This window comes from Lissotriton helveticus, chromosome 9, assembly GCF_964261635.1.
Source record: "Lissotriton helveticus chromosome 9, aLisHel1.1, whole genome shotgun sequence".
Lineage (NCBI taxonomy): Eukaryota > Metazoa > Chordata > Amphibia > Caudata > Salamandridae > Lissotriton > Lissotriton helveticus.
In genome coordinates this window covers 791,400,125-791,418,721 of record NC_136070.1, presented here as the reverse complement: position 1 = coordinate 791,418,721, position 18,597 = coordinate 791,400,125, and the positions used below count along the sequence as shown (strand labels likewise).

At 44.7% G+C, this 18,597-nt stretch overlaps 1 protein-coding gene across 1 annotated transcript in view; it reads right to left on the bottom strand.

The window, feature by feature from the left end:
- The window catches only part of PPP1R37 (protein phosphatase 1 regulatory subunit 37), a 982,164-nt gene that overhangs the window by 412,547 nt on the left and 551,020 nt on the right, over positions 1 to 18,597 (bottom strand). Inside the window, exon 9 of the mRNA XM_078660917.1 lies at positions 1,984 to 2,125. Within this exon, the coding sequence (XP_078517043.1) occupies positions 1,984 to 2,125 (142 nt within the window). The remainder of the gene's footprint in view (positions 1 to 1,983; positions 2,126 to 18,597) is intronic.

The following is an 18,597-nucleotide window of genomic DNA, read 5'->3' as shown; positions in this document are numbered from 1 at the left end:
ATCAAGTGAAGAGATTAACACAGGTCCCTCAACCGGATGAGAAGCACCCCAATGCAGCTGCCTTTGCCTTTGTGCAAGGTGGCAAGCACATGGAGTGGTATACCAGTCATATTTTTAGAGGGCGCCTTGCAGGTTTCTTCCCTCCAGTACCAAAAAGATCATGTCCTAAGTGAAAGGACTAGCGGTACAACGATTTCAGCCAGGACACCTTCGTTTGTAAAAGATCAAGTACCAGTTGACACACTTGTAGTGTTGGTTCCAAAGCAAAAATCATCTGACCTTTCAAAAAATGGAATGAAACATAGTGGAGCAAACCACCAAATATGAAGGGTCAACAGTATTGTGACGTTACATGCGGTAGGTACTTTGTATGCTCTATTAGATATGTTGGCGGGTCGCCTTATTGCACAACTGGAACCATTATACATCAGGATACCTGGCAGATTGGCAGCTAGAGATGTGGCCCATGTTTCATCTATGGCACTTCTCATATCTTTGTCTTACAAACTTGAAAACCCAACCTCAACACAATATAATTAATCTGTTTTTTCTCAAAATTGACGGTTTGAAGCTCAGATGGATAATGAGATTGCCTGCATGAAATCAAAGCCAGGCATTCCCTCATCTGTGCAATTGGAAAGGAATACGCCTCCATTCAAGCCTTCTTCAGGCAAAGAGGAAGCAGTTTTAAAAGGAAGACAGGCTACGAGATTTTAAAAACACCAAGATATCAGTGGGTCATATACACTGGAAAAGGGTAGAAATTTTGCTTTGCCAATGGAAGGACTCCGAAATGACACTCCTGTGAACCAGACTTCAGTGATTATTTACTTCCCCCTTCCACTACTCAGCACTACTGTGGAAGGATTGGCATCAGACTTCATAGAGACTTGAAAGGAATTTTTTGCAGATACTTTTCTCAAATAAACCTTCCAACCAAATTAATTCTAAAATGCAATAAGTTCATGCTTGATTCGAATTGCCTGTGTAGTCACACCAGTGGTGTTACTCAGACCGTCTCCGACCATTGCACCAACACCAAAGTGAACTGAAGCAGGATATAAAATACCACCAAATGATGAAGGAAAACCCTAATTGAACTTTGGTTTAGCACAAGCTATGGATAGACTTACTCAAATGTGTACTGAAGAATTTTACCTTACAATGTTGCAAGGTAGGACTGTTAGCATGGGCTGGACACTAGCAACCTAAAGATCAAATCATCAAGGGACTTTTTGAGGTATATTTTAGACATATAACTTAAAAACATAGTTTTAATCTAGAATAGGGTTCTCTTACTCACCCCATTTCTTGCACTTATTATCGTTTTAAAAGTTTGCTACACTTTGGTGTGGGTCTCTCGTGGGTTACACTATCTTTGACATGCACAATGATAGCAGCTATTAGGTTTTATCAGTGCAACTTAACATATCGACACATGGAACAGTTCAGGTAGACATTTGCTCTTTGGGAGTACAGAAACCTCAGACTAAATTCTTTTTCATAATTTGTGTAACTAGAATCTTATAATTGTGTATTCATATAGAAATCAGCACGTTAACTCTAGACTATAATCATGTCCACATTCAATTTCTTTTTATCTAGAAAAACACTGACGGATCTCTGACCAAGGCTTAGCCGAAACACGTTGTGTTTGTCAATAAGCCGCCAAAATTTAAATGTTCAGAACTTACCTAGTCTGATCACAAAAAAACAGAAGGTACAATTTGAATAAGTTATGTATGTATTAACGCGATGTCTTTCAATCAAGTGACAACAGAAAGTCAATGAATCATTATATCCGTACTGTATGATTTAAAGAAGTGAATATGTGCGGCCATGAATGGCATTTAGATTTTTAAATCATGTTTGTATATTTTGTATCTATTGATAAGTATTTTGGTATCTTAAAAAAAAAAAAAAAAAAAAAAAAGAGAATTTATGGTATAAACATGGTTTGTGCATTTCAAGCACACATCTTACCTTCACACGTGAGCTTCGTAGATGCCAGTCCAAGTCTTAACACAGTGCGGTTCCCAATCAGCCCGGTCTTGAGGTTTCGCACACCCTCATTCCCAATGGGATTATGGCCGAGATTCAAGGTCTCCAGGCTCTGGGTATGGGGCTGCAAGGACATGAATGCAAACGATGAGATTCTGCATACACATGCCAATGTTGCTACACATGCCCAAGTTTGCACCTAATAAATGTAGTAGGACAATCGCATTTGTGCTGCAAAGCATTCAATACATAATAGAGCTTTATAGCAGGTCTGTTTCCACACTTACCATAATCTTTACATACAGCATGTTGCTTCAGGGTACACACTAAGGTAAACACCACAGCGACGTGTACTAAAATTGCAAACATGGTGGTGCATGTGTCTGGGTTAAGTGTGTACCTAGCTTAAAGCTTTCATACCTCAGGTTTATGATAGAGATCACCAATTTCAACGCTAAAAATTCAACATTATTATGCTTAATTCTACAGTATATACTCACACTCAAGTTCACAGCAGGTATGTGTGAGAAAGTGCCATCTTTCTTGCATGGTATGCCCCCACTTTTTACTGAATTGCTGATGTGCTTTGACTGAGTGTGCCCTGGGCTCCTGCCAATCAGGTGCCCAGGGCCTGTGTTCCTTCCCTAAAAACTCTATTGAAGCTGAAACCCAATTGGCATCTCTGGCCACATGTCAGCCCCTGGTAAATGGTACCCTAAGTACCCAGGGTCATGTGACCAGAGAAGACCCGTAAGGGCTGCATCACTTAATGTGCCACCCTTAGGGGCCCTGCACCCTGACACCCACACCCTGCCTTGACAGACTGAGTGTCCTGGTGCAGACCTAAACAAAGAGTCGACATGGCACACATCCTTGTGTGCCATGCCCACAAACCCACTGTCCTGGCATCCATCAGTCACCCCTCTAGCTGGGTGCCCTATGCCAGTGGTGTGGACACAGGTGCATGAGCCCTGTGCCCCTACAGTACCCAGGGCCATTCCTGGGCACTGTAAGTGCAATGATGCCATTAAAAGTATAGGGTGCTGGGAGGTTGTCATTATGAACTCCACAGCACCATAATGGCTACACTGAAGACTGACAAGTTTGATATCAAACTTCTCAGCACATTAAATGCCACACTGGCATCAGTAAAATGCACCACAGAGGGCATCTTAGAGATGCCCTCTGAAACCTAACCTACAATCGACGTCTGGTCTGAGAGAGTGCCTAGGCTGCCACACAGCAGACATGTTGCTGGACCCCTGGGTGGAGAGCCCCCGCTCTCCTAGGCCTGCAACAATGCACATCCTGGGCGAGGTGCTAGGCCTCCTCCCCCAGGATGGACAGGGGGGAGCTTCAAAGGTATACCGCCTTTGCGAGCTTCTCCAGACCACTTGCTGTACTCAGCAACTGGCCTCCACCCGTTTTGACCCCCACCCTGGCGGGATGACTGGAGGCAACACCTACGCTAGGAAAGGGGGTGTGCCAGCCTGTGCCAACTCCACCCCTCAGGTGGGAGAGACTAGGTGAAGCACAACTCTGGGCTCCGGCCATCTTAAAGATGGGGAGCCCTGCCCAATTAGAGATAGTCTCCTGCCCCCCTCCCACAGGAGAGGAGCAGGATAGGGGGTGGACTCACCCCAGGACAGGGACCTATTTGTCCCTGTCCTTCCCCTACCTGTAACACCCCTAAATGTAGTATTTAGGGGCACCCTGAACCTTCCTTCCTCAGATCCCGATTTCGAAACAAGAAAGAAGACCAAGAAGAAGACGACCTGCCATTCAGCTGCTAACAAGAGGACAACACCAACTGACTTGGTTCCAGCCCTACAGGCCTGTTGATCCTTGAACCTGCTCTTGCTAAATCTGGGCGTCTCCTGCGGACAACAACCTCGAGAACCCCGGAGGACCTGCCTGCCTTTACCTTCCTAGAAACTGTGACTCTCACGAGCTTTGGCTCTGCTTAAACAGCAATACCCCTGGTGCCTGCCAAGAACCGCAAATCATGCCCCCTCTGCACCCGCCGAGCCCGGCCTGTGCCCCAGTGGACAAAGACCCTGAGGACGTCCCCTCGGCGATTCTGACCTGGAATCCAGTGCCCAAGGACCCTCCTCGACGACCCAGACGACGTCTGCAGACTCAGAACCAGGGACCCCTCCTACCGCTACCAGCAGAGGGTAAGATTTCCCGACATCCAAAGACACCACTGCAACCGGCGCCCAACTCCGGGGTACCTACCTACCCTCCAAGATCCCAACTTACCCCTCGAAGTGTTGGTCGCTCCAGAAGATCCACGGTCCCCGGGCCTGCAGCCTTTGTTCCCTTTTCAAGATCTCCATTGAATAACATTGAGCGCCCGACGGCTCAAAAGCACCCTGCACCCAGCAGCCCAAGTGCCCCTGGCAGTGCAACCTGTGTTCTATCCTACTCCCCCATTTGCCCTGAGCAAGTAACCAGGAGCCCAGCTCCCACAGCCGTGTGGCCTGCTAGCCAGCAGCCACCAACCGAATGCCCCTGCCTCTCATAGGATAACATTGGGCCTAACTACCTCTGCACCCGGCTGCCCCTGTGCCGCTGAGGGTGTACCAACTGTACCTACCTGACCCTGGGAGACCGCTGAGTTAATGCCCAGAACCTTAACTTTGCCAGTCGAGTACTTACCTAAAAGCCGATAACTCACTTTTCTTCCATAGGTTAACATTGACTGGTTTCACTCAAATTCTTTTAAGTGTGGAGTTTTGGAACTTTCAAATATTCACCTAAAATCAGCCAAACAACAAATTCTGATTTACTCACCTGTGATCCAGAGAGACCTCAGTGCTGCACCTTCTAGCCCAGCACAAACCCTGAAAAGTAATTTTAACCGTACTCACCAGTAACCTGAATTTTCTTCCATAGGAAACCATTGACTGTTTTTCTGTGAAGTTTCTTCCAAGTGTCAATTTTTGCAAACTAGAAATATTCTCTAAAAATCATACCAACACGTAATTACTTACCTGTCTTGGGTAGAGGTCCCAGTACTGGATTACAAAAGTAACGTGAACATACTTTACATGCAAATTTAATTTTCTTCCTTAGGATAACATTGGTAATTTCAGTTGAAAAGGTTTCTGTCAACTTTTAAAATACAAATGTATTCTTTAAAAATCACTACTGTAACCAAAACGCTTTTACTTAACTTTTTACAGCTCATGTCCCGGGACTGAACCTAGGATCCAGCCCTGTGGAAAAGTAATCCATAAAGTAATCAATTGCATTTATCAAGAAAAACCCATTGAGCTCAATGTTAAATTGTGTTTGAAATTGTTTTACCTATTGCAACCACTGTAGCTATTGTACTTACAAAGTCTATTGCCTACTTGCAAAGTAATTACCTAAAGTCACTCATATTGAGAAAAGTACATTTTGATACCTGCTAGTTCTAAAATAAAACCATATCTTTTGATATAAAACAATTGGCCTAGAGTTCAGTTATCGAGTGTGTGAGACCATTTGCTGACTGAGTGGGTACAACAAATGCTTTACACTGTCCTCTGATACTGCCTTACTGCTCGACCAAGCTACCACTTTAGAGAGTAAGGTTATATGTAACTTTAACCTCTGCCATTCCTCTGGAGACTGGGGACCCTATACACACTGTACCTTACTTTGGTCCTTTATATATAGAGCCACTTACAATAAGTACATGAAAGTTCTAAATCTGATATGTGTGCTAAAATGCACTGACTGAAGGTTACATCCACTCCCCACAATTCATCTTTACATAAGTGACAACACTGCAGTTCCATCATCCATATTTACAGGAAGTGACATCTCTGTAGTGTCCAGCAAATCTACAAGGAGGAACATCTCTGGATTCTTGACAAATCCATCTTTAGAAGAAATAGACAAAGGAATGGTTTCTTACCTGTAATCCTAGTTCTCTCGGTGGAATCGCCATTGAAACCGTAAGCACTGAATAGTCGCACCCACGTGTTGGGACCCAGGAGCGGGTCTTTCAAAGTCACATTGCCACAGTATATTCGCCTTATTTCGTAACAGCAGAAGATGCATGTGAAAATAATGTGATATCTGCAGCCTTAGGACAGTCTACATTGCTAGTTTCATTACATTACTTCAAAAGATGGAAGACCAAGCATACAACCTTTAAAAGTAAAAAAAATAAGCACAAGTGACCTTTCAAAAAGTCTGTTTAATTTCGTTTAAAATAAATGATAGGGAAGGACATGGCAATGTAACTATATTTGCTGCTGCACTGAAATCAATGAGAACAGAATACTTTGCCTTTAAGGATTCGCTGACCCCCAGTGTCCCATCACGCCCTGCAGGTGGCAGTTTAGCCAAATCTTTTTGACACAGTGATTAACAGGAGAGAGTTAACCTCACTTTATTTCTTCCATCAGATTGGAGGAAGGGTTGCTTATGATTTCAGTGGAGATAGCCTGGAGAGAAAAGTAGGGTTACAGGTAAGAAACCATTCCTTCTCTCTCAGAGGTTCTCCGTTGATAATCAAACACAGAAAAAGTTTAGCTAGCTCACCCCGGATATCCAACAAGGGAAGGGTAAACTGAGGTTTATAGTTAAGCGAATAGTTTTCTTGGAGAGGCGTGCTCTACTTGGGCATCTGCTCTCACTTCCCAGGTAAGGCGTTTACTGGCTTTCTTGTAACAGGCATAAGCAGGAGACAATCCATCCAGACAAGGACTGTTTCAAAGTAGCAAATCCGGTTTGTAAAGGACCATAGTTTACAAATTGTTGTTTTTACTTTCTCAGGGCTTTAGTCTTGGGCAGATAAAACTTCAACACTCCCCTAGCAGCAAGAGGATAGAGAGATCCCTCTGCAGGAGATGTAGGGTTTTGAAACAAGGTAGGTATATAGTCTGAAATGATAATCCAACACTACCCTCGGGAGTAATTTTGGATGGGTCCTCATCGCTACCCTAATACAATGAAAAACTATGTAAGGTTTGTGGGAACCTTATGCCGATATCTGGCTAACTCTATATGCTGAGGTTATGTCGACCAAGAAGAGAACCTTCAAGGAAAGGTGCGGAAGGGAGGCATCATCTACAGGCACAAAGGAAGGCTCATTAGCCAAGAGAGGACAATATTCAACTGCCACAGAGCAGGTGGTCTCCGGATAGGAGAGGTTTTCTTAATGCCCTCCAGGTAATCACTGATTACAGGAATTTTGAAATTTTATATTTGTGCAGGACATTTTTGATAGGCCATGATTGCTGCAAGATGTAGTTTAATAAATGTAAATTGCAGCTTTTCTTTAGTCAAACGAAGGAGGTATGGAAGAACCACCTTTTTGTGGCAGAATCTATTCCATTTAAAGGATTAGGATGTTCTTCTAGATGGTCTTCTGGCTTCTCTCAAAACATGCACTCCTAAGGAAGGTTTACAGGACCATACTGTATGAAGTCAGAAGCCGTCTGACTAGTTCAATGATTGAAGGCTGGGTGTTGCATCTGGCATCCAAAATAGTTATGATGGTCCGGCCAGCAAAGCAGCCTCCTGTTTGAATGCTCCGCGTGGTGAAGACAATCGATGAAACACCATTGTTGGGGCCACTCTGGAGCAATGATAATCATTCTGGGCTTCACTATTGGCAGAAGGGGAATTGGAGGAAAATTGAAAAGAAATTTGCCTAGCCAGTTGATTCACAGGGCATTCCCCGACATGCCTGGTTGGTAAAACCTTAAGGCAATGTTTGGGCAACTCTTGTTTTCGCCGTTTGCAAAGTCATCTAGTTGAGGGAAGTCCCAATCGTAAAAGATATCTTGAAGGATGAAGTCATTTAATACTCATTTGTGATTCTCTTGAATGGTTCTGCTGAGAGTCCGGAGATTAAAAATTTCTAGAATATTTGTGCCTTCAAGGACCGGGGTGAGGGGTGTTGGGGGGGGGGGGGGTAGAGATCTGGATCTCATCTCTCCATGCTTTCCCGGATAATGCATGATAGTTGTGTTGTCTGTTTGAACAAGGAGGGATTTGTCCTTAAGAATGGGAGGAAAGACTTCAAAGCTAGGTGCACTGCTCTCAACTCCTGTAGGTTGATATGGATAAAGCGGTTCCTTCAGAAGCCACATGCAGTGAATCTGAGCATGGTGCATTTGAGTATCCCAACCTGAGAAGGAGCCATCTGTCACTATGGTCTGAGTTGGGATGCCATGATGGAAATTCATACTCCTGTATAACCAATCACATCAGAAACAGAAAAGTATTACACCAACACTAATGAAGCAGGCAACCAAATCAGAAAGCTTTTAAAGACAATCAAGCAGTGCATCAACACCCTGCCTTATCACCAGTTTCCCTGAACTCATGCTACTGATCCTCTCCTCCACTTGCAACAATGTTGAGAACACATCACACCAACCAAAGCAATGTACTGTGCTAACACTAACAAAGCTGCCAACAGAAGCAGAATGCTCTTGAAGACGATAAAGCCCAGCATCAATGCTTTAACCTCCAATCCCACACTTCAATAAAGTGCAATGCCATCAACCTCTTACATATAAATAAATAAATCCAATAGCACATCAACACCACCAAAACTCACTGTACACTACCTTTCCCAATACTCATCCATCAAAACTCCTGTCTCGCCCATTGACCTCACAGACAAACAAAATCATCAGTGTCTGCTGCGGCCTACTGAGAGCGCTCAGACAGATCTTGCCTCTTCTGCCTGATGCGACTAGACCACTAGTGGTCAGAAGTGTGATCATGGCAAGACTGGACTACGGCAATTCCCTATACCTGGGAGCTCCTCTTTACATCTTACAGGGGCTCCAGAGAGTCCAGTCCATGGCGGCCAAGCTAGCTCTAAACAGACCCCGTAGTTCTTCCACCACATTGGCACTTAGAGAACTACACTGGTTGCCAATTGGGAGTAGAGTTGCTTTTAAGTCTCTCTGCATTGTCTACAGAGCACTACACAACACGGGACCTATCCCATTACAGGAAAGGCTCACCTGGTATAAACCAGCCAGGTCTCTGCGTTCCGCCAGCTTGGGGCTGGCAGTAACCACCAGGATTAGGAAGTCAAGGCTAGGTGGTAGAGCTTTCTGTACTTCGGCATCAAGGCTGTGGAACGAACTGCCTCAAAATATTAGACTGACCGATACCCTGCTAGAATTTAGAAAGAGTCTAAAGACATGGCTCTTTGCTAAAACCTAAAGACCTACTTCAGGCTCATCAAACAGTATTGACTGTCGTTTCCACCTGACACAAACATTTCTGTATTGTTTTCTTCCATCTGATTTTTCCTTTCTGGCGCCAGGATACCTGTAGGGTTGCAGATGCGCGGTATAAATATTAAATACAATACAATACAATACAATACAATACCTCCTAAACACCACGTAATATGAAGATGATAGCATACCCTCAATCTTCATGAAAGCCCTCTGCAGACAGGCCCTTTGTGTGCCCCTCCAGCACTGCAGCCCATCTGCATGCCTGCTCCTCCTGTAGCCCACCCGAGTGTACCCCTACTTTTCCTTATGTGTCTCTAACTCCATACAGTTCCTCCTTATCCCCTGTCCCCTTCGTACTGCTTCTGAAGCACCAGTGTACATTTTTATCTGCAGCCATTCTGTGTTTCATATCTCACATGCATCTGGTCTCTATGCTCCCCAACCAGTGCTTGAAGAGCCTCTGTGTGCTCTGTCACCCCTTTGTCGGTCCTCAATTTGACTCCTGCGCCTTGTAGGACCTCTAGACCTCAAGGCAGTAACTCTAGCAAAAGGTAACAGGCCTGGTATGTAATGTAAAATGTAAGTGACTGCTATTTGCTTTCAATATGGTTTTTCAGGTGTCTCAAGTTCACAAACCTTAGGGGAGGTGTTTTTAAAAAAAAGGTTGAGCCTGGGGATTGGTGGTGTGTTTCTGCATCACCCCCCACTTCCAGGCTCAATCCATTTTTTTTAAAAATGTGTCCGAAGTGTGTGACACTGAGGGAGTGGGAGGGGTTAATATGAATATAGTGTGGTTGTGGGATCTCACCGTGTAACAGACTTCCAACCTTTCTTAGGACAAGTCATGCTTCGTTTGTCAAATCTTAACAATCCTGGGTAGCTGTGGTTTCAAAACGTCATGCTTCTAACAACCAAACAAGTGTACAGCATTTTAAACAGCACAAAAACAATTGAAGAAGAAAGAAACAAGTCTCTAAAGAAATCCGATTACAATTTATAAAAAAAACCTGTATTTTTATTACTGTATGGGCACCTAAAAGAAAAAGATCCACTGGAGGATTCAGGAGATATAGATTTTTAAAGCATTTTTAAATGAACCTTTTCACTCAACAGTGAACATGCATTGGCAAATTCTACAAATTTGACACTTGGAAACTTTTTCAACAAAAAGAGGGTGAATGTGGTTACTTCGATTTGATTATACTTTATCCGTTTTTTTCACACGAAAAATAAAGTGCCACAACACCATAAGATAAAATTCAATAAAACATCCATTACATAAAACAAATTCAGAGACAAAAATTGTGTAGTACCAAAACGTTAACATTATTAAAATCCGCTAAAACAGCTATTTTTATGCTTTGTTAGGGACTGGCTCTAAATATCCAGGTTAAAACCTCAGGAACTTAGATTAATACAATACGTCCCCCAAGTCGGACAGTGACTCTCTAATCTGGATCATATTGGAAAGGAAAAAACAAGTTACTTACCTGTACACTGTGGTTCTCCAGCACGGATATCTTTTATAGATTCACATGCTTTAATCTTCCCAGTCGTCATGGTCGGAGTACCACGGTAACAGTAAAATACCAGTATCAAACTTTAAAAACTTAATCTCCCTTGAAATTTAATAGAATTTAGTAACCAAGTCAGGTCAAGGTATGCTTTATTCGAGGTTTCACTCATAAAAGCAGGTACATTCAACAATTTTAAAAATACAATTAGATTTTACAGTTAGTTATATTAAGAACTAAAGCAATTATTGACTTGGGTTACAATTCCAATTTTAGGAATTTAAAGCAGTGCAAAATAAGCAATTTGTTAAAAATAACACAAAAGTTAAAATTTGCCTGGTTAAAACAATTTTATAGGTAAAAACATAGGCATAAAATGCAGACAAGTTAGTTGGACAGAGAATAGTCAGATGGCTAGCAGTCTCTGCCTGATCGACCATGCCCATCCAACATACTTGGCAGTAGCTATTAATAGCCATGTCAGATTGTTAGTGCGTATAATACGCAAGGCAACAGTGCTGCTGGTGGTTCCCAAGTTCTTACACATCGGTGTTAACCAAGTACGCCGTGGATCAGAGTAGGCTGTGCAAAAAAATAAAAAATGACCAATTGTTTCTTTGGCAGTACCACAAGCAGGGCAACTGTCGCATGCTCCACCGTCCCATTTTGCTGTCAAAGCTCTAAGGGGAAGTGCACCTGCTCTTAATTGGAAAATGAGCTTTCTATCGCCAGGCCTTGTTATGATGTCCCAATAGGGTTCCAGGCAGGGATAGAGTTTAGCTTCTAGAAATGTTCCAGCCATAGATCCTGTACTTGAGCTACCCCAGCCCCAAGAGGCTACCTTCTCCCAGTAAATTTCTTTTAAGACTCTTTTAGTCGGAAAAGGCGATCCCGCTGGATCTACCCAAAGTGAACTCATACCAAGCTCATTCAAAATTGCACTGAGTGATTTGAGCCACTCGATTTTGTGAAACACATCTGCCTTAATAATGTCTAGGAACCCCTCGGCGTAATGGGAAAGCTCAGGAGTCGTCCAGAGCCTTCGCCAATACAGAATCGGTCGAAGCCTGACCAAGTCTGTAACCGCTTTTCTGCCCAGATCATACCTCAGGGGGAGCAAGGGAGTACTTTTAGGTACACCAGTTATTGCCCGGAAAAACTTATTTTCCGAGGATTGAAGTGCAGCCACCTTCTCAAACCCCCATAGCTCAGCACCATAAAGTGCGGAGCCAAGAGCCTTTGCTTCATATACCTGGAGAGCAGGCTTTACACGTTTAGTCAGGGATTTTCTATGCTCTGAGCTAATAGCACCTGACAGTTGTCTATGTCTCAGTGTGGCAAGATCTATATGCTGGCTCCACCTGTTCCTACTCGATATGTGAATCCCCAAATATGTGAAAGCATTCACCATCTCCAGAGGGCGGCCATTCATAATGATTTTAGATTTGAAGCTACGGTGGGGGTTAATAACCATAAGTTTAGTAACCAGTTAACCTCATATAAGAAAATCCAAACTCCAGCCTATCACATCACAGACCCAAGGAATTCATCTCCGGCAGGGTCACCATACCTCAGATCTCACGCACGAGTGTAGTTAGTAAAAGGATAGAGGCATGGAAGGTGAACCTGGAAGGGGAGGACGGAGGGCTGCATGTTAATCTAAAAGATACCAATACTGGAGAACCACAGTGTAGAGGTAAGTAACTAGTTTTTTCTCCAGTATTGTATCTTTTATAGATTCACATGCTTAAATCAGAATAGCAAGCAGTACATAAGAAGTAAAGGAGGTGGGAAGAACAGGTGAACCATTCCACTATGCGACCTTAAGACTATAACCGCAAGCCGATAATGCAGCACCTACATATACAAAAATATAAACATATGTCTAAAGACAAAGAGAAAATACTCGAGCAGCACCATAGGAAAAAATATTAAACCTCAATGAGACGAGACCTACCTTATGCGAACAGACGTCATAAGGCCGCTCAGCCAACAGCAATATCAGTCTTCCGCAAGGCATCGAGGCAGTAGTGGCTTGTGAAGGAATGGATGTCCGTCCATGTCGCAGCCCTTCACATGTTGGTTAAAGACACTCCGGCTAACAGGGTCGAGGATGTTGCAATCTTCCTGGTGGAGTGGGCAGTAACTTTAGACGTTCGTGGGCGTCCCACTTTCTCATGACAGAATATTATAGTAGAGGAAACCCAGCATGCAATAGATGATCTAGTCAAGGCCTGACCCATGCTAGGGGCAGAGAAGGCGATGAGGAGCTGGGTAGATTTATGAAAGGGTTTTGTCCTTTGTAAGTAAAACTTCAAGCAACGCTTAATGTCCAAAGAATGGAGAGCTCTCTGCCAGTGTAGACGGAAAAGGAAAAAAGAAAGTCAGGACCACTGGTTCATTTAGATGGAACGTAGGTACTTTGGGGATGAAGGAAGGACTAGTGTGGAGTACAAGCCAGTCCTGTAGAAACTGTAGGTAAGGCTCCGTTGCAGCGAAAGCTAAATCTCGCTAATGAGTCTAGCAGACGTGATGGCTAAGAGAAAAGCCACCTTCCATGAGCGATACTTCAAATCACACTTGTAAATCAGTTCCAATTATAACTACGTAATTTCGTAAATGACAACTTAGGCTGGTGTGTAGGGTAGAGTGTCGATATGGCATAATGAAGCGAGTTTGAATCCTTAAACGATTAGATATTTTCTATCTATTTGATTGTCATTATATTTTATAATTATACTAGTAAATGTAAGATAATAAATGTTTTGTCTGAATATACTTAAGAATTATTTAAGGAAGTCTTTTGTTTAAGTGTAGAGATCATAGAAACTGAACACATTCTGCTTTCTAGCGGAGTAAGAAGCTTTGAAGACAAATATACTAGAACCAATGGACATCGTGGATTTTGAATTTTTTAAGTAATTAGATGATTTAGGAATGGAGCGGGACTTCTAATTGCTTGAGAAATGGGTATTAAAAGGCTGGGATTTTTGGCATCCCAGGGACACTAGATGAAATAGGCCATGGCAACTAGCCAGAAAAGGTAAGCGTCAGGAAAGGAATATGCTACTTACCAGTATTCATCTGTTCTTGGAATGTAGGGCTGCTGACATTCATATCTGTGCATAGATCGCCGCCTAGTGTTGGGTCCGGATGATTGCACTTTGTTGTCTTGGAAGAGTCTTCGAAGTATCACGAGATAGGTAACTCCTCCCCTAGACTACAGTGCGCATGGGCATCTTCTCCATCCTCAGATTGTTTTTCGCGATTGTGGCAGAGATGGAGATAGAAAGCAAGAGATGGCCATGCCAAAGATAATGCTGCAGCTGCTACAGGCACCGGGGAGGAGGGCGGGCGATATGAATGTCAGCAGCCCTACATGCCAAGAACAGATGCATACTGGTAAGTAGCATATTCCGCTCGAGGCATGTGGGCTGCTGAATTCATATCTGTGCATAGACTGTATAAAAGTATCTCCTCTAGCGGTGGCCACCTGTGCCAGCTGCAGCAGTTTGAAAAAGAGTTTTGAGGACAGCCTGGCCTACAGCAGCTTGCTGTTTTGCTTGCACGTCTACACAGTAGTGTTTTGTGAAGGTGTGTATGGTGGTCCATGTGGCTGCCTTACAGATGTCTTCGAGAGGAATATTTCCTAGGAAAGCCATGGATGCCCTCATTTTTCTTGTAGAGTGTGCTCTTGGGGGGACGGTTAAAGTGCGTTTTGCCTTTTGATAACATATTTGAATGCATTTAACTATCCATCTGGCTATTCCTGACTTTGAAATAGGATTTCCTTTGTGCTGTGGTGCAAAAGCAACAAATAGTTGTTTTGTCTTCCTAAATGATTTAGTTCTGTCTATGTAATAAAGTAGGGCTCTCTTAGCTACTGATGGGGGTGGGGTCGCACACTACTCACAGACCGGCGGTGTCGCCCCTAAGGACTCTGGTCAATGTAGTAAAGTGTTCGCGATGCATCATCTTTCGATCTTCTGCTATCTTCGCCATCCCTGGACACGTGTTTCGGGGTATCACCCGCCGTCAGCAGGGATAGGCCGTGTACTGGGGTTGCCGATGGCTGCCAATATCTGCCAGGTATAGTACCACTCAGGCGCGTAGGTGCGGGATCCCAGGCTCGTCAGCCCACTGCTCACGGGAGCTTTAAAGTTACAAATGGGGGTGGGGTCGCACACTACTCACAGACCGGCGGTGTCCCCCCTAAGGACTCTGGTCAATGTAGTAAAGTGTTCGCGATGCATCATCTTTCGATCTTCTGCTATCTTCGCTGCCTTCGCCATCCCTGGACACGTGTTTTGGGGTATCACCCCTCGTCAGCAGGGATAGGCCGTGTACTGGGGTTGCCGATGGTGTGTGAGTAGTGTGCGACCCCACCCCCATTTGTAACTTTAAAGCTCCCTTGAGCAGCGGGCTGACGAGCCTGGGATCCCGCACCTACGCGCCTGAGTGGTACTATACCTGGCAGATATTGGCAGCCATCGGCAACCCCAGTACACAGCCTATCCCTGCTGATGAGGGGTAATACCCCGAAACACGTGTGCAGGGATGGCGAAGACAGCGAAGATAGCAGAAGATCGAAAGATGATGCATCGCGAACACTTTACTACATTGACCAGAGTCCTTAGGGGCGACACCGCCGGTGTGTGAGTAGTGTGCGACCCCACCCCCATTTGTAACTTTAAAGCTCCCTTGAGCAGCGGGCTGACGAGCCTGGGATCCCGCACCTACGCGCCTGAGTGGTACTAAAGCTGGCAGATATTGGCAGCCATCGGCAACCCCAGTACACGGCCTATCCCTGCTGATGAGGGGTAATACCCCGAAACACGTGTCCAGGGATGGCGAAGACAGCGAAGATAGCAGAAGATCGAAAGATGATGCATCGCGAACACTTTACTACATTGACCAGAGTCCTTAGGGGCGACACCGCCGGTGTGTGAGTAGTGTGCGACCCCACCCCCATTTGTAGCTCTCTTAGCTACTGACTGTGGATTTTGAAAGAATACTGGCAGTTCTATTGATTGGTTGATATGGAAATTGGATACAACCTTAGGCATGAACTTGGGGTTGGTTCTAAGAACCACCCTGTTGGCATGTACTTGAATGAAAGGCTCTTGGATTGTTAAAGCTTGTAATTCGCTCACTCTTCTGAGTGTGGTAATGGCAACCAAGAATGCAACCTTCCACGTTAAGAATTGTAGTTTGCATGAGTGTAGAGGTTCGAAAGGAGGGCCCATAAGTCTGGTAAGTACTATATTTAGATTCCAGACTGGGGAGGGGGGTGTCTTGGAGGGATCACCATTTTCAAACCCTCCATGAAGGCTTTGATTGCTGGTACTCTAAACAGTGAAAGGTGTTGCCTGTTTTGAAGGTATGCTGCTATAGCAGCGAGGTGTAGTCGTATAGAAGAGTATGCTAAGTTACATCTTTGTAAATGCAGCAGGTAACATATAATGTTTTGTATGGAAGCGTCTAATGGGTTGATTTGGTTATTGTTGCAGTAAATAACAAATCTCTTCCATTTAGCTGCATAGCACGCTCGTGTGGTTGGTCGTCTTACCTCCCTAATGATGTACATGCAGTCTGGGGGCAACTTAAGGTATCCGAACTCTAAGACCTCAGGAGCCAGATCGCTAGGTTCATCTGATTGGGATCTGGGTGTCTGATTTCTCCATGGTTCTGAGTTAGAAGATGGGGAGCACGGCACAGTCTTTGATGAGGAACTACTGAAAGTTCCAAGAACGTCGTGTACCATGGCTGTCTCGCCCATGTGGGAGCAACTAGGATTAGCGTGAGTGAGTGTTGCCGCAGTTTGCGTGCCACCAGCGGGTTCAGCGGTGCTGGGAGAAAAGCGTACGCATATCTGCCTGACCAGTTCATCCATATCGCATTGCCCTGTGACAACGGATGTGGGAACCTGGCGGCAAAGTACTGGCATTTGGAGTTTTCTTTTGTGGCAAACAGGTCTATTTCTGTGTGACCCCACTGTTCGAAGAATGGTTGGAGAACTTGTGGGTGAATCTCCCATTCGTGTAGTTGTTGGCTGTGCCTGCTGAGCAGGTCGGCAATCTGATTGTCCTTCCCAGGTGTTCTGCTAGGAGAAAAATGTTTTTTGGAATCGCCCACTTCCATATGCTTTGTGCCAGATGGGACAGCTGTGGAGAGTGCGTTCCTCCCTGTTTCTGGATATAGTACATTGCGGTCATGTTGTCTGTCCGGATCAACACCGTCTTGCTGTACAAGTAGTTCTGAAATGCTTTCAGGGCTAGGAATATCGCTAGCAATTCTAGTTGGTTGATATGCAGCTTTTTCTGTTTGTTTGTCCAGAGCCCTTGTACTGTGTATTGAAGGAGATGGGCTCCCCAGCCTGTCAGTGATGCGTCCGCTGTTAGTACTAGTTGTGGAACCGGCTCTTGGAACAGTCGCCCCTTGGAAAGGTTTTGTGGGTTTCACCACTGCAGAGAGTTGTGAGCGCGACTGTCTACCAACACTAGGTCTTTTAGTTGTCCTCGAGCTTGGTTCCATTGTCGTGCTAGGCATTCTTGTAATGGGCGCATCTGGAGTCTGGCATGGGGGACAATGAATATGCAGGAGGCCATCATGCCTATGAGCTGCATAAAGGTTCAATCTGGCAGAGAGTGTTGTGGCAGGAATTTGCGAATGAGTATCTGCATGCTGGCTATCCTTGCTGAGGTTGGATATGCTTTTGCCACCGAGGTATTTATAGTGGCTCCCAGGTACTGCTGTGCGTGGGATGGTTGCAGATGCGATTATGGGTAGTTGATGGAAAACCCTAGACTGTGTAGCAACTGAAGTGTTTGAGATGTGTGCGCTGCGCACTGTTGGTACGATTTCGCTTGTATAAGCCAATCGTCCAAATAGGGGTACACATGATGTGTTGCCTCCTGAGATGTGCTGCCACTGTCGCTAAGCATTTTGTAAACACTCTTGGAGCCGTGGTAACCACGAAGGGCAAAACCTTGAATTGGTAGTGTTGACCTTCTATTGTGAACCTGAGGTATTTTCTGTGGGCTAGATGGATGGGTATGTGAAAATACGCATCCTTGAGGTCCAGTGTTGCTAGGAAATCTCCTTGTTGGAGCAACGGGAGCACTTGCTGTAGTGTGATCATATGGAAGTGTTCCGATAGTATATATTGATTTAGGGGTCTGAGGTCCATTATTGGTCTGAGGGAGCCGTCCTTTTTGGGAATAAGGAAGTACAGGGAGTATACTCCTGTCCCTTGCTGGTGGAAAGGGACTGGCTCTATGGCCCCCTTTTCCAGCATGTATTTCACCTCCTGTTGGAGCAGGGTGATGTGTTCTGTGGACATAGGACGATGTCTGGGTGGTATGTTTGGTGGTGTAGAAGTCAGTTCTAGGCAATAACCAAACTGGATAATTTCTTTCACCCACCTGTCCGTGGTAATTGCGTGCCAGACAGGTAGGAACTGTTGGAGTCTGCCTCCGACCGGTGTTAAGTGGTCTGGAGGCAGCGTAATGAAGTCACTGTTTTGTGGCAGTGGAGGCTCTGGTGTTATTGCCTCCACGTCCTCTTCCCTTATTACTGTTGCCCCTATAACCTCCTCTGTTTGTGTTTTTGTTGAAGGAACCTTGTGTGTTACTTTTGTATGAGGCAGATGTTTGCGAGGTATTTCCTCGTGTAGTTGCCCTGTATGAGGAGCGCCGAAAGGAGCCTCTGTGTTGCTGAAATTGCAATGCCCCCATTGATTTTGCGGTTTCTGTGTCTTTTTTCATTTTATCCAAAATGGTGTCGACAGCAGGGCCAAATAGAAATCTCGATTGACAGGTTGGTTAAGAATGGTGGACTGCACCTCATTTTTAAAACCGGAAATACGCAGCCAT